General features: G+C 44.3%; 1 protein-coding gene across 1 annotated transcript in view; it reads left to right on the forward strand.

Moving 5' to 3' along the window:
* LOC124256656 overlaps positions 1 to 13386 on the forward strand; it is an 85556-nt gene that overhangs the window by 14711 nt on the left and 57459 nt on the right. The window contains exons 9-15 of the mRNA XM_046690630.1: positions 923 to 1023; positions 1292 to 1295; positions 1425 to 1452; positions 5156 to 5351; positions 6209 to 6301; positions 7182 to 7305; positions 8230 to 8306. Of these exons, the coding sequence (XP_046546586.1) occupies positions 923 to 1023; positions 1292 to 1295; positions 1425 to 1452; positions 5156 to 5351; positions 6209 to 6301; positions 7182 to 7305; positions 8230 to 8306 (623 nt within the window). The remainder of the gene's footprint in view (positions 1 to 922; positions 1024 to 1291; positions 1296 to 1424; positions 1453 to 5155; positions 5352 to 6208; positions 6302 to 7181; positions 7306 to 8229; positions 8307 to 13386) is intronic.

Genomic DNA, 13386 nt, shown 5'->3' on the forward strand with positions numbered 1-13386 from the left:
ATATAATTTATACATGCATTCCATTATCTGAAAACCTCGCTCCGAGGTTCTAGGGCTATGTATATACCCAACCCAAGTCTACTCCAGCCTTAAGCTTTACTGATAGTGCATGTTCAGTTGTATAGCTTCTCTATCAGAGCTTTATATCTTTATTTGATAATATCATAGTATATTATTATTGTAATACCCCGAGTATGGCAATATATAAACCCTATGGTTTTATAATGAAATATCTAAGTCACAATGTGCCTTCTGAAGTTCCGTTTAGAGGTTATTACAGTTATATCTATATAAATCCACTAATTTATAAATCCAAGTATTCTGTTTTCTCCACCTCATACTGCATTAGGATTCATACAAACAAAAGGCATGAGTCGGATAGGGAAAAATAACTAATTTTTTTAGAGTAAAATTGATGTTCACTATACTTATCCTGACTCATAATAACCCTCATCCTCCCCACATAACACTTTGGATTTTCCCTGTAAGAGATTCAAGTGTTGAGCTCTATAAAATCAGGAGTGACTATGTAGGCCAGAGGGTGGCGACACCGTTCATGAGGGCAGGGAGGCAACTCTTGGTATAGTACCAATTGGTGATTTTTACATTTGAAGGGAGGCCTAATTAAAGAGTCTAAGTGTTCCACCTATATTCGCCGAAATTTGCAAAAACTCTTTTCACTCTTGCGTACGAGGATATGTTAAATATCACCATTAGAGGTCATGTCAATAAATGTTATATCACCATTAGAGGTCATGTCAGTAAATGTTATATCACCATTAGAGGTCATGTCAATAAATGTTATATCACCATTAGAGGTCATGTCAATAAATGTTATGAAATAGAAGACAATAGCTGCTGCTGATGGGTTGACACCCTCACTATGTGTATGTCACTGCAGACCAATCAGCTTTCATTGCAGTGTGTGTTTAAACTGGATCCGGGCATGTCGACCTACATGCGTGGACAGAAGCAGTATGGTCTGAACTTCATCGAGGTTGTGGATGAGATTCGTGAAGAAGGGTAAGATGTTGTGTGTCACTGATTCTCTGAATGGATGAAGTGTAGAAGAATGATCTGCCTAAGGACTCGGATTGGATGTTATGCAACTGTCAATTTGACTCTCAACTTGTAGGAAACTGAATGAAATTATCACACAGTGATATTACTTAAAATATGTCAAAACATACAAAACATACAAACCATATCATGATTATGTATTGATTGCAGTCTGAACATCCAGAACACTAAGATACAGTCAGGTAGATCTACATCACCATCTTCTCCCCAGCAGTGTCAACATCCAGAACACTAAGATACAGTCAGGTAGATCTACATCACCATCTTCTCCCCACAGTGTCAACATCCAGAACACTAAGATACAGTCAGGTAGATCTACATCACCATCTTCTCCCCACAGTGTCGACATCCAGAACACTAAGATACAGTCAGGTAGATCTACATCACCATCTTTCTCCCACAATGTCAACATCCAGAACACTAAGATACAGTCAGGTAGATCTACATCACCATCTTCTCCCCCACAGTGTCAACATCCAGAACACTAAGATACAGTCAGGTAGATCTACATCACCATCTTCTCCCCACAGTGTCGACATCCAGAACACTAAGATACAGTCAGGTAGATCTACATCACCATCTTCTCATCCCACAGATGTCAGGACATCCAGAACACTAAGATACAGTCCAGGTAGATCTACATCACCATCTTCTCCCCACAGTGTCGACATCCAGAACACTAAGATAAGATACAGTCAGGTAGATCTACATCACCATCTTCTCTTCTCCCACAATGTCGACATCCAGAACACTAAGATACAGTCAGGTAGATCTACATCACCATCTTCTCCCACACAGTGTCAACATCCAGAACACTAAGATACAGTCAGGTAGATCTACATCACCATCTTCTCCCCACAGTGTCAACATCCAGAACACTAAGATACAGTCAGGTAGATCTACATCACCATCTTCTCCCCACAGTGTCAACATCCAGAACACTAAGATACAGTCAGGTAGATCTACATCACCATCTTCTCCCCACAATGTCGACATCCAGAACACTAAGATACAGTCAGGTAGATCTACATCACCATCTTCTCCCCACAGTGTCGACATCCAGAACACTAAGATACAGTCAGGTAGATCTACATCACCATCTTCCCCCCACAATGTGGACATCCAGAACACTAAGATACAGTCAGGTAGGCCTACATCACCATCTTCTCCCCATCCAGAACACTAAGATACAGTCAGGTAGATCTACATCACCATCTTCTCCCCACAATGTCGACATCCAGAACACTAAGATACAGTCAGGTAGATCTACATCACCATCTTCTCCCCACAGTGTCGACATCCAGAACACTAAGATACAGTCAGGTAGATCTACATCACCATCTTCTCCCCACAATGTTGACATCCAGAACACTAAGATACAGTCAGGTAGATCTACATCACCATCTTCTCCCCACAGTGTCAACATCCAGAACACTAAGAGGTAGATCTACATCACCATCTTCTCCCCACAGTGTTGATATCCAGAACACTAAGATACAGTCAGGTAGATCTACATCACCATCTTCTCCCCACAGTGTCAACATCCAGAACACTAAGATACAGTCAGGTAGATCTACATCACCATCTTCTCCCCACAATGTCAACATCCAGAACACTAAGATACAGTCAGGTAGATCTACATCACCATCTTCTCCCCACAGTGTCAACATCCAGAACACTAAGATACAGTCAGGTAGATCTACATCACCATCTTCTCCCACAGTGTTGACATCCAGAACACTAAGATACAGTCAGGTAGATCTACATCACCATCTTCTCCCCACAGTGTTGATATCCAGAACACTAAGATACAGTCAGGTAGATCTACATCACCATCTTCTCCCCACAGTGTCAACATCCAGAACACTAAGATACAGTCAGGTAGATCTACATCACCATCTTCTCCCCACAATGTCAACATCCAGAACACTAAGATACAGTCAGGTAGATCTACATCACCATCTTCTCCCACACAGTGTCAACATCCAGAACACTAAGATACAGTCAGGTAGATCTACATCACCATCTTCTCCCCACAATGTCAGAACACTAAGATACATCCAGAACACTAAGATACAGTCAGGTAGATCTACATCACCATCTTCTCCCCACAGTGTCAACATCCAGAACACTAAGATACAGTCAGGTAGATCTACATCACCATCTTCTCCCCACAGTGTCGACATCCAGAACACTAAGATACAGTCAGGTAGATCTACATCACCATCTTCTCCCCACAATGTCGACATCCAGAACACTAAGATACAGTCAGGTAGATCTACATCACCATCTTCTCCCCACAGTGTTGATATCCAGAACACTAAGATACAGTCAGGTAGATCTACATCACCATCTTCTCCCACAGTGTCGACATCCAGAACACTAAGATACAGTCAGGTAGATCTACATCACCATCTTCTCCCCACAATGTCAACATCCAGAACACTAAGATACAGTCAGGTAGATCTACATCACCATCTTCTCCCCACAATGTCAACATCCAGAACACTAAGATACAGTCAGGTAGATCTACATCACCATCTTCTCCCCACAGTGTCAACATCCAGAACACTAAGATACAGTCAGGTAGATCTACATCACCATCTTCTCTCCCCACAGGTGTCAACATCCAGAACACTAAGATACAGTCAGGTAGATCTACATCACCATCTTCTCCCCACAATGTCGACATCCAGAACACTAAGATACAGTCAGGTAGATCTACATCACCATCTTCTCCCCACAGTGTCGACATCCAGAACACTAAGATACAGTCAGGTAGATCTACATCACCATCTTCTCCCCACAATGTCAACATCCAGAACACTAAGATACAGTCAGGTAGATCTACATCACCATCTTCTCCACACAGTGTCAACATCCAGAACACTAAGATACAGTCAGGTAGATCTACATCACCATCTTCTCCCCACAGTGTTGACATCCAGAACACTAAGATACAGTCAGGTAGATCTACATCACCATCTTCTCCCCACAGTGTCAACATCCAGAACACTAAGATACAGTCAGGTAGATCTACATCACCATCTTCTCCCCACAGTGTCAACATCCAGAACACTAAGATACAGTCAGGTAGATCTACATCACCATCTTCTCCCCACAGTGTCAACATCCAGAACACTAAGATACAGTCAGGTAGATCTACATCACCATCTTCTCCCCACAGTGTCAACATCCAGAACACTAAGATACAGTCAGGTAGATCTACATCACCATCTTCTCCCCACAATGTGGACATCCAGAACACTAAGATACAGTCAGGTAGATCTACATCACCATCTTCTCCCCACAATGTCAACATCCAGAACACTAAGATACAGTCAGGTAGATCTACATCACCATCTTCTCCCCACAATGTCGACATCCAGAACACTAAGATACAGTCAGGTAGATCTACATCACCATCTTCTCCCCACAGTGTTGATATCCAGAACACTAAGATACAGTCAGGTAGATCTACATCACCATCTTCTCCTTACACAATGTCAACATCCAGAACACTAAGATACAGTCAGGTAGATCTACATCACCATCTTCTCCCCACAATGTCAACATCCAGAACACTAAGATACAGTCAGGTAGATCTACATCACCATCTTCTCCCCACAGTGTTGACATCCAGAACACTAAGATACAGTCAGGTAGATCTACATCACCATCTTCTCCCCACAGTGTTGACATCCAGAACACTAAGATACAGTCAGGTAGATCTACATCACCATCTTCTCCCCACAGTGTCAACATCCAGAACACTAAGATACAGTCAGGTAGATCTACATCACCATCTTCTCCCCACAGTGTCAACATCCAGAACACTAAGATACAGTCAGGTAGATCTACATCTGTTCCACATGTTAGCGCTACAGCTGTGGGTTGTCTTCATCTTCTCCCCACAGTGTCAACATCCAGAACACTAAGATACACGCATCTAGATCTATATCTGTTCCACATGTAAGCGGTACAGCTGTGGGTTGTCTGAATCTCCTCGTACAGCTGGACTTGTGGCTTGTGTGTAACAAGGAACAAACAAACAATGATGTCACATTTTTTCCAGCTCGACCTGGGTCAAAGGCCACTCGACGCACAGGCCAAGGGACTTCCCAAGTGGAGACTGACCGACAGAGTATTCACATACATGTCCATGGACGGCTGGAGCATTTCCGACCTCGGAAAATACGCATCGATGGATTCCGACTTGGAGAAGATCCTGGTTTTGGACCTTTTGCATGGCAGATTGTGACTCCTTTCAAGTAGGTGTTGGCACTGTCTTCCACTCACAATCTGGGTAGGATATGGTTTAGCTGGGATATAGCCAGCGGTAGTGGTGATCATGGTGTTGTGTTACATTTGACCACTTTCTAAATGGCATTGTGTGTGTATTCCTAACTTTCAGCCGAAACGTGAGCCATGCCAATTTACACCTTGTCAGAGGGGTACACAAAGTCCATGATCTGGACTACCAGTTGGCCAACTTCCATTTTTGTGGAAGCTGTGGTGGCTGAGCGGTCTAGGCGTCTGACTTTGTGTGCTGGCGATTAGGTGCCTGACTCTGAGGGTGTGGGTTCGAATCCCAGATGGGACTCAACCCATCAAAAGTACTAGAATCTGTACTTGACCGAGAATATGTACTCCCAAATATAGCATATGTCGTGAACTGTTGGCTTGTTGTTCAGGTTGTCTCAATTAATCCCTGTTAGATGGTAGTACCTCACTGTTGCTTGTCAGCGGTATAAGAATCTATATGGACATGTCATCGATAGTAGTCATCCATAAAGTATAACACCTTTCTTATTAGTCATCAACTTCTAAAATGAAATACACAATGCCATTTTAGAAATGGTCAAATGTAACATTTGTTATATTTGGGATTACACTTTCTTAGTAAAGTACAGATTCTAGTACTTTTGTTGGGTTGAGTCCCATCCGGGATTCGAACCCACACCCTCAGAGTCAGGCACCTAATCGCCAGCACACAAAGTCAGACGCCTAGACTGCTCAGCCACCACGGCTTCCACAAAAATGGAAGTCGGACAACTGGTAGTCTAGACTCCGGACTTTGTGTACCCCTCTGATAAGTGTTAAATGTTATTCTTTCTTTCTATGTCAGGGCACATCTACAGAAGAATGTGTCCAAGTTCCACCCCTACGGCGAGCTGTTTGACAGTCTGTTCAACATCATCATCCTCGTCCTCACAGACAGGTGAGCTCAATGAATTCATCATCCTCGTGCTCACAGACAGGTGAGCTCTGAGAATTTACCATTCAACACACAACGGTGGCTTCCCAATACACAAAAATGGCTTCCCAATACACAACAGTGGCTTCCCAATGCACAACAATGGCTTCCCAATACACAACAGTGGCTTTCCAATGCACAACAATGGCTTCCGAATATACAACAATGGCTTCCGAATATACAACAATGGCTTCCCAATACACAACAGTGTCTTTCCAATACACAACAATGGCTTCCCAATACACAACAGTGTCTTTCCAATACACAACAATGGCTTCCCAATACACAACAATGGCTTCCCAATACACAACAGTGAATTCCCAATGCACAACAGTGAATTCCCAATGCACAACAGTGATTTCCTAATGCACAACAGTGGCTTCCCAATACACAACAGTGGCTTCCCAATACACAACAATGGCTTCCCAATGTACAACAATGGCTTCCCAATACACAACAGTGGCTTCCCAATACAGAACAGTGGCTTCCCAATGTACAACAATGGCTTCCCAATACACAACAATGCCTTCCGAATACGCAACTATGGCTTCCCAATACACAACCGTGATTTCCCAATACACAACAATGGCTTCCCAATACGCAACAATCGTTTCCAATACACAACAGTGAATTCCCAATGCACAACAGTGAATTCCCAATGCAAAACAGTGGCTTCCAATGCACAACAATGGCTTCCCAATACACAACAGTGGCTTCCAATGCACAACAATGGCTTCCCATTACACAACAGTTGCTTCCTAATACATTTCATTGTGTTGAAGATGAGGGGCAGTTTTCCCTCACTTAGCTCACTCAGTCACACTGTGAGTCTCCGACATTGTAGGATATCGTATGACAAGGACCTCCTCCCCGAAGTGTACTGTGTCCTGCACGGCACCCCAGGCCGTCTACATCAACTCATGGAACACAACAAGGCTGTCCGAGCACTCATCCGAGGTTTTGCAGGTGTAAGTCAAAGTGTACCATTGTGTTAACATCCTCAAATATAGCATCTTAGTAACTGTGTAGCACATAAGTAGTATCTTAGTAACTGTGTAGCACATAAGTAGCATATTAGTAACTATGTAGCACATAAGTAGCATATTAGTAACTATGTAGCACATAAGTAGCATATTAGTAACTATGTAGCACATAAGTAGCATATTAGTAACTATGTAGCACATAAGTAGCATATTAGTAACTATGTAGCACATAAGTAGCATCTTAGTAACTATGTAGCACATAAGTAGCATATTAGTAACTATGTAGCACATAAGTAGCATATTAGTAACTATGTAGCACATAAGTAGCATATTAGTAACTATGTAGCACATAAGTAGCATATTAGTAACTATGTAGCACATAAGTAGCATATTAGTAACTATGTAGCACATAAGTAGCATATTAGTAACTATGTAGCACATAAGTAGCATATTAGTAACTATGTAGCACATAAGTAGCATATTAGTAACTATGTAGCACATAAGTAGCATATTAGTAACTATGTAGCACATAAGTAGCATATTAGTAACTATGTAGCACATAAGTAGCATATTAGTAACTATGTAGCACATAAGTAGCATCTTAGTAACTATGTAGCACATAAGTAGCATCTTAGTAACTGTAGCACATAAGTAGTATCCTGGTAACTGTGTAGCACATAAGTAGTATCCTGGTAACTGTGTAGCACATAGGTAGCATCTTAGTAACTGTGTAGCACACAAGTAACATCTTAATAACTTTTGTAGAACATAAATATCATCTTAGTAACTGTGTGGCACATAAGTATGATCTTAGTAACTGTGTAGCACATCAGTAGCATCTTAGTAACTGTGTAGCACACAAGTAGCATCTTAGTAACTGTGTAGCCCATAAGTTTGTTTTTTATTCAGTCTGACAACGTTCATTTCCTCCGTCAACTCTTGGCTGAGTTCAAGCGAGATGTGGAAGAGATGCTGGCTAATAGTCTGTGAGTATAGACAGGATGTTGTCTTCCAACACAAAACTGGAATACAGAATTGTCATCCAAGTAAAATATGCTGACAATGTCATAGGTAAAGGATCACTGTGATATCTGTTTGTGGAAGTACTACTACATCATATACATAGTCCAAAGAACGTACATGTCAATGTACACACAGGCCAACAGTCAATGAACACACAGACCTTCAACAGTCAGTGTACACACAGGACTACAGTCAATGAACACACAAACCTTCAACAGTCAGTGTACACACAGGCCTACAGTCAATGTACACACAGACCTTGAACAGTCAGTGTACACACAGGCCTTGAACACTCAATGTACACACAGGCCTTCCACAGTCAATGTACACACAGACCTTGAAGAGTCAGTGTACACACAGGCCTACAGTCAATGAACACACAGACCTTGAACAGTCAGTGTCCACACATACCTTGAACAGTCAATGTACACACAGGCCTACAGTCAATGTACACACAGACCTTGAACAGTCGGTGTACACACAGGCCTACAGTCAATGTACACACAGACCTTGAACAGTCAATGTACACATAGACCTACAGTCAATGTACACACAGACCTTGAACAGTCAGTGTACACACAGGCCTACAGTCAATGAACACACAGACCTTCAACAGTCAGTGTACACACAGGCCTACAGTCAATGAACACACAGACCTTGAACAGTCACTGTACACACAGACCTTGAACAGTCAATGTACACACAGGCCTACAGTTAATGTACACACAGACCTTCAACAGTCAGTGTACACACAGGCCTACAGTCAATGAACACACAGACCTTGAACAGTCAGTGTACACACAGACCTTGAAGAGTCAATGTACACACAGACCTACAGTCAGTGTACACACAGACCTTGAACAGTCAGTGTACACACAGGCCTACAGTCAATGAACACACATACCTTGAACAGTCAATGAACACACAGACCTTGAACAGTCAATGTACACACAGGCCTACAGTCAATGAACACACATACCTTGAACAGTCAGTGTACACACAGACCTTGAACAGTCAATGTACACACAGGCCTACAGTCAATGTACACACAGACCTTGAGCAGTCAGTGTACACACAGGCCTACAGTCAATGTACACACAGACCTTGAAAAGTCAGTGTACACACAGGCCTACAGTCAATGTACACACAGACCTTGAACAGTCAATGTACACACAGACCTTGAACAGTCAATGAACACACAGACCTTGAACAGTCAATGTACACACAGGCCTACAGTCAATGAACACACAAACCTTCAACAGTCAGTGTTCACACAGACCTACAGTCAATGTACACACAGACCTTGAACAGTCAGTGTACACACAGACCTTGAACAGTCAATGTACACACAGACCATGAACAGTCAATGAACACACCGACCTTGAACAGTCAATGTACAGACAGGCCTTGAACAGTCAATGAATACACAGACCTTGAACAGTCAGTGTACACACAGACCTTGAACAGTCAATGTACACACAGACCATGAACAGTCAATGAACACACCGACCTTGAACAGTCAATGTACAGACAGGCCTTGAACAGTCAATGAATACACAGACCTTGAACAGTCAATGTACACACAGGCCTACAGTCAATGAACACACAAACCTTCAACAGTCAGTGTTCACAGAGACCTACAGTCAATGTACACACAGACCTTGAACAGTCAGTGTACACACAGACCTTGAACAGTCAATGTACACACCGACCTTGAACAGTCAGTGTACACACAGACCTTGAACAGACAATGTACACACAGGCCTAGTCAATGTACACACAGACCTTGAACAGTCAGTGTACACACAGGCCTACAGTCAATGTACACACAGACCTTGAACAGTCAATGTACACATAGACCTACAGTCAATGTACACACAGACCTTGAACAGTCAGTGTACACACAGGCCTACAGTCAATAAACACACAGACCTTCAACAGTCAGTGTACACACAGGCCTACAGTCAATGAACACACAGACCTTGAACAGTCACTGTACACACAGACCTTGAACAGTCAATGTACACACAGGCCTACAGTTAATGTACACACAGACCTTCAACAGTCAGTGTACACACAGGCCTACAGTCAATGAACACACATACCTTGAACAGTCAGTGTACACACAGACCTTGAAGAGTCAATGTACACACAGACCTACAGTCACTGTACACACAGACCTTGAACAGTCAGTGTACACACAGGCCTGAACAGTCAATGAACACACATACCTTGAACAGTCAATGAACACACAGACCTTGAACAGTCAATGTACACACAGACCTTGAACAGTCAATGTACACACAGGCCTACTGTCAATGTACACACAGACCTTGAACAGTCAATGTACACACAGGCCTACAGTCAGTGTACACACAGACCTTGGTCAGTCAGTGTACACACAGACCTTGAACAGTCAATGAACACACAGACCTTGAACAGTCAATGAACACACAGACCTTGAACAGTCAATGAACACACAGGCCTACAGTCAATGAACACACAAACCTTCAACAGTCAGTGTTCACACAGACCTACAGTCAATGTACACACAGACCTTGAACAGTCAGTGTAAACACAGACCTTGAACAGTCAATGTACACACCGACCTTGAACAGTCAATGAATACACAGACCTTGAACAGTCACTGTACACACAGATCTTGAACAGTCAATGTACACACAGACCTTGAACAGTCAATGTACACACCGACCTTGAACAGTCAATGAATACACAGACCTTGAACAGTCAGTGTACACACAGACCTTGAACAGTCAATGTACACACAGACCTTGAACAGTCAATGAACACACCGACCTTGAACAGTCAGTGTACACACAGACCTTGAACAGTCAATGTCCACACAGACCTTGAACAGTCAATGAACACACCGACCTTGAACAGTCAGTGTAGAGGTTAACAATGACCAGTTTGTCATTAATGAAATATATAAAACAAAGAAAGTTCCATAAAAACTTGTCACTCCTAAGAAAATTCCTGCCTCAAATGTTTAAGATTGTGTAAAAATAGTGAAAATATATCAGTTTACTCTATGTGTAGAAGTGTTGGAGGAGTGTTCTCTTGTGGCAGTCATGGGGCGCTACAGAAACTGACACATGAGCTGTTCAATGTGATGCTGAATGTGTCGGTTATTGTACAATAGTTGATCATATAGTCGGTGGCACTGACAGTTCCGACATCGAGAGATCCGTTTCAAGTAGCCATCAAGGCCTCAGAGATCTCCCTGGTCCCATCAAGGCCTCAGAGATCTCCCTGGTCCCATCAAGGCCTCAGACATCTCCCAGGTCCCATCAAGGCCTCAGAGATCTCCCTGGTCCCATCAAGGCCTCAGACATCTCCCAGGTCCCATCAAGGCCTCAGACATCTCCCAGGTCCGATCAAGGCCTCAGACATCTCCCTGGTCCCTTCAAGGCCTCAGACATCTCCCTGGTCCCATCAAGGCCTCAGAGATCTCCCAGGTCCCATCAAGGCCTCAGACATCTCCCAGGTCCCATCAAGGCCTCAGACATCTCCCAGGTCCCATCAAGGCCTCAGACATCTCCCAGGTCCCATCAAGGCCTCAGACATCTCCCAGGTCCCATCAAGGCCTCAGAGATCTCCCTGGTCCCATCAAGGCCTCAGATATCTCCCTGGTCCCATCAAGGCCTCAGACATCTCCCAGGTCCCATCAAGGCCTCAGAGATCTCCCTGGTCCCATCAAGGCCTCAGAGATCTCCCAGGTCCCATCAAGGCCTCAGACATCTCCCAGGTCCCATCAAGGCCTCAGACATCTCCCTGGTCCCATCAAGGCCTCAGACATCTCCCAGGTCCAATCAAGGCCTCAGAGATCTCCCTGGTCCCATCAAGGCCTCAGACATCTCCCAGGTCCGATCAAGGCCTCAGAGATCTCCCTCCAATCAAGGCCTCAGACATCTCCCTGATCCCATCAAGCCCTCAGAGATCTCTCTGGTACCATCAAGCCCTCAGAGATCTCCCTGGTCCCATCAAGGCCTCAGAGATCTCCCAGGTCCCATCAAGGCCTCAGACATCTCCCAGGTCCCATCAAGGCCTCAGACATCTCCCAGGTCCCATCAAGGCCTCAGACATCTCCCAGGTCCCATCAAGGCCTCAGACATCTCCCAGGTCCCATCAAGGCCTCAGAGATTTCCCTGGTCCCATCAAGGCCTCAGAGATCTCCCTGGTCCCATCAAGGCCTCAAAGATCTCCCTGGTCCCATCAAGGCCTCAGAGATCTCCCTGGTCCAATCAAGGCCTCAGAGATCTCCCTGGTCCCATCAAGGCCTCAGACATCTCCCAGGTCACATCAAGGCCTCAGAGATCTCCCTCCAATCAAGGCCTCAGACATCTCCCAGGTCCCATCAAGCCCTCAGAGATCTCTCTGGTACCATCAAGCCCTCAGAGATCTCCCTGGTACCATCAAGCCCTCAGAGATCTCCCTGGTCCCATCAAGGCCTCAGAGATCTCCCGGGTACCATCAAGGCGTCAGAGATCTCCCTGGTACCATCAAGGCCTCAGAGATCTCTCTGGTACCATCAAGGTCTCAGAGATCTCCCTGGTACCATCAAGGCCTCAGAGATCTCCCGGGTCCCATCAAGGCCTCAGAGATCTCCCTGGTCCCATCAAGGCCTCAGACATCTCCCTGGTCCCATCAAGCCCTCAGAGATCTCCCTGGTACCATCAAGCCCTCAGACATCTCCCAGGACCCATCAAGGCCTCAGACATCTCCCTGGTACCATCAAGCCCTCAGAGATCTCCCTGGTCCCATCAAGCCCTCAGAGATCTCCCTGGTCCCATCAAGCCCTCAGAGATCTCCCTGGTCCCATCAAGGCCTCAGAGATCTCCCTGTTCCCATAAAAAATGGCAATATCTTGCTGGAAATGTTTCCCACCATTCTGTCCAAGTTTTTGTTAATCAACAAGTTGTACCACACACTGACTGTTCCACATTGGTCTATGTATTTTGACCCGAACTTGCAGCAAATGTCAGCAAAACTTCCGAAGGGAAAGCTAACATTTCCAAGTTT

This window comes from Haliotis rubra, unplaced genomic scaffold, assembly GCF_003918875.1.
Source record: "Haliotis rubra isolate DU_JTF1 unplaced genomic scaffold, ASM391887v1 Scf634, whole genome shotgun sequence".
NCBI lineage: Eukaryota > Metazoa > Mollusca > Gastropoda > Lepetellida > Haliotidae > Haliotis > Haliotis rubra.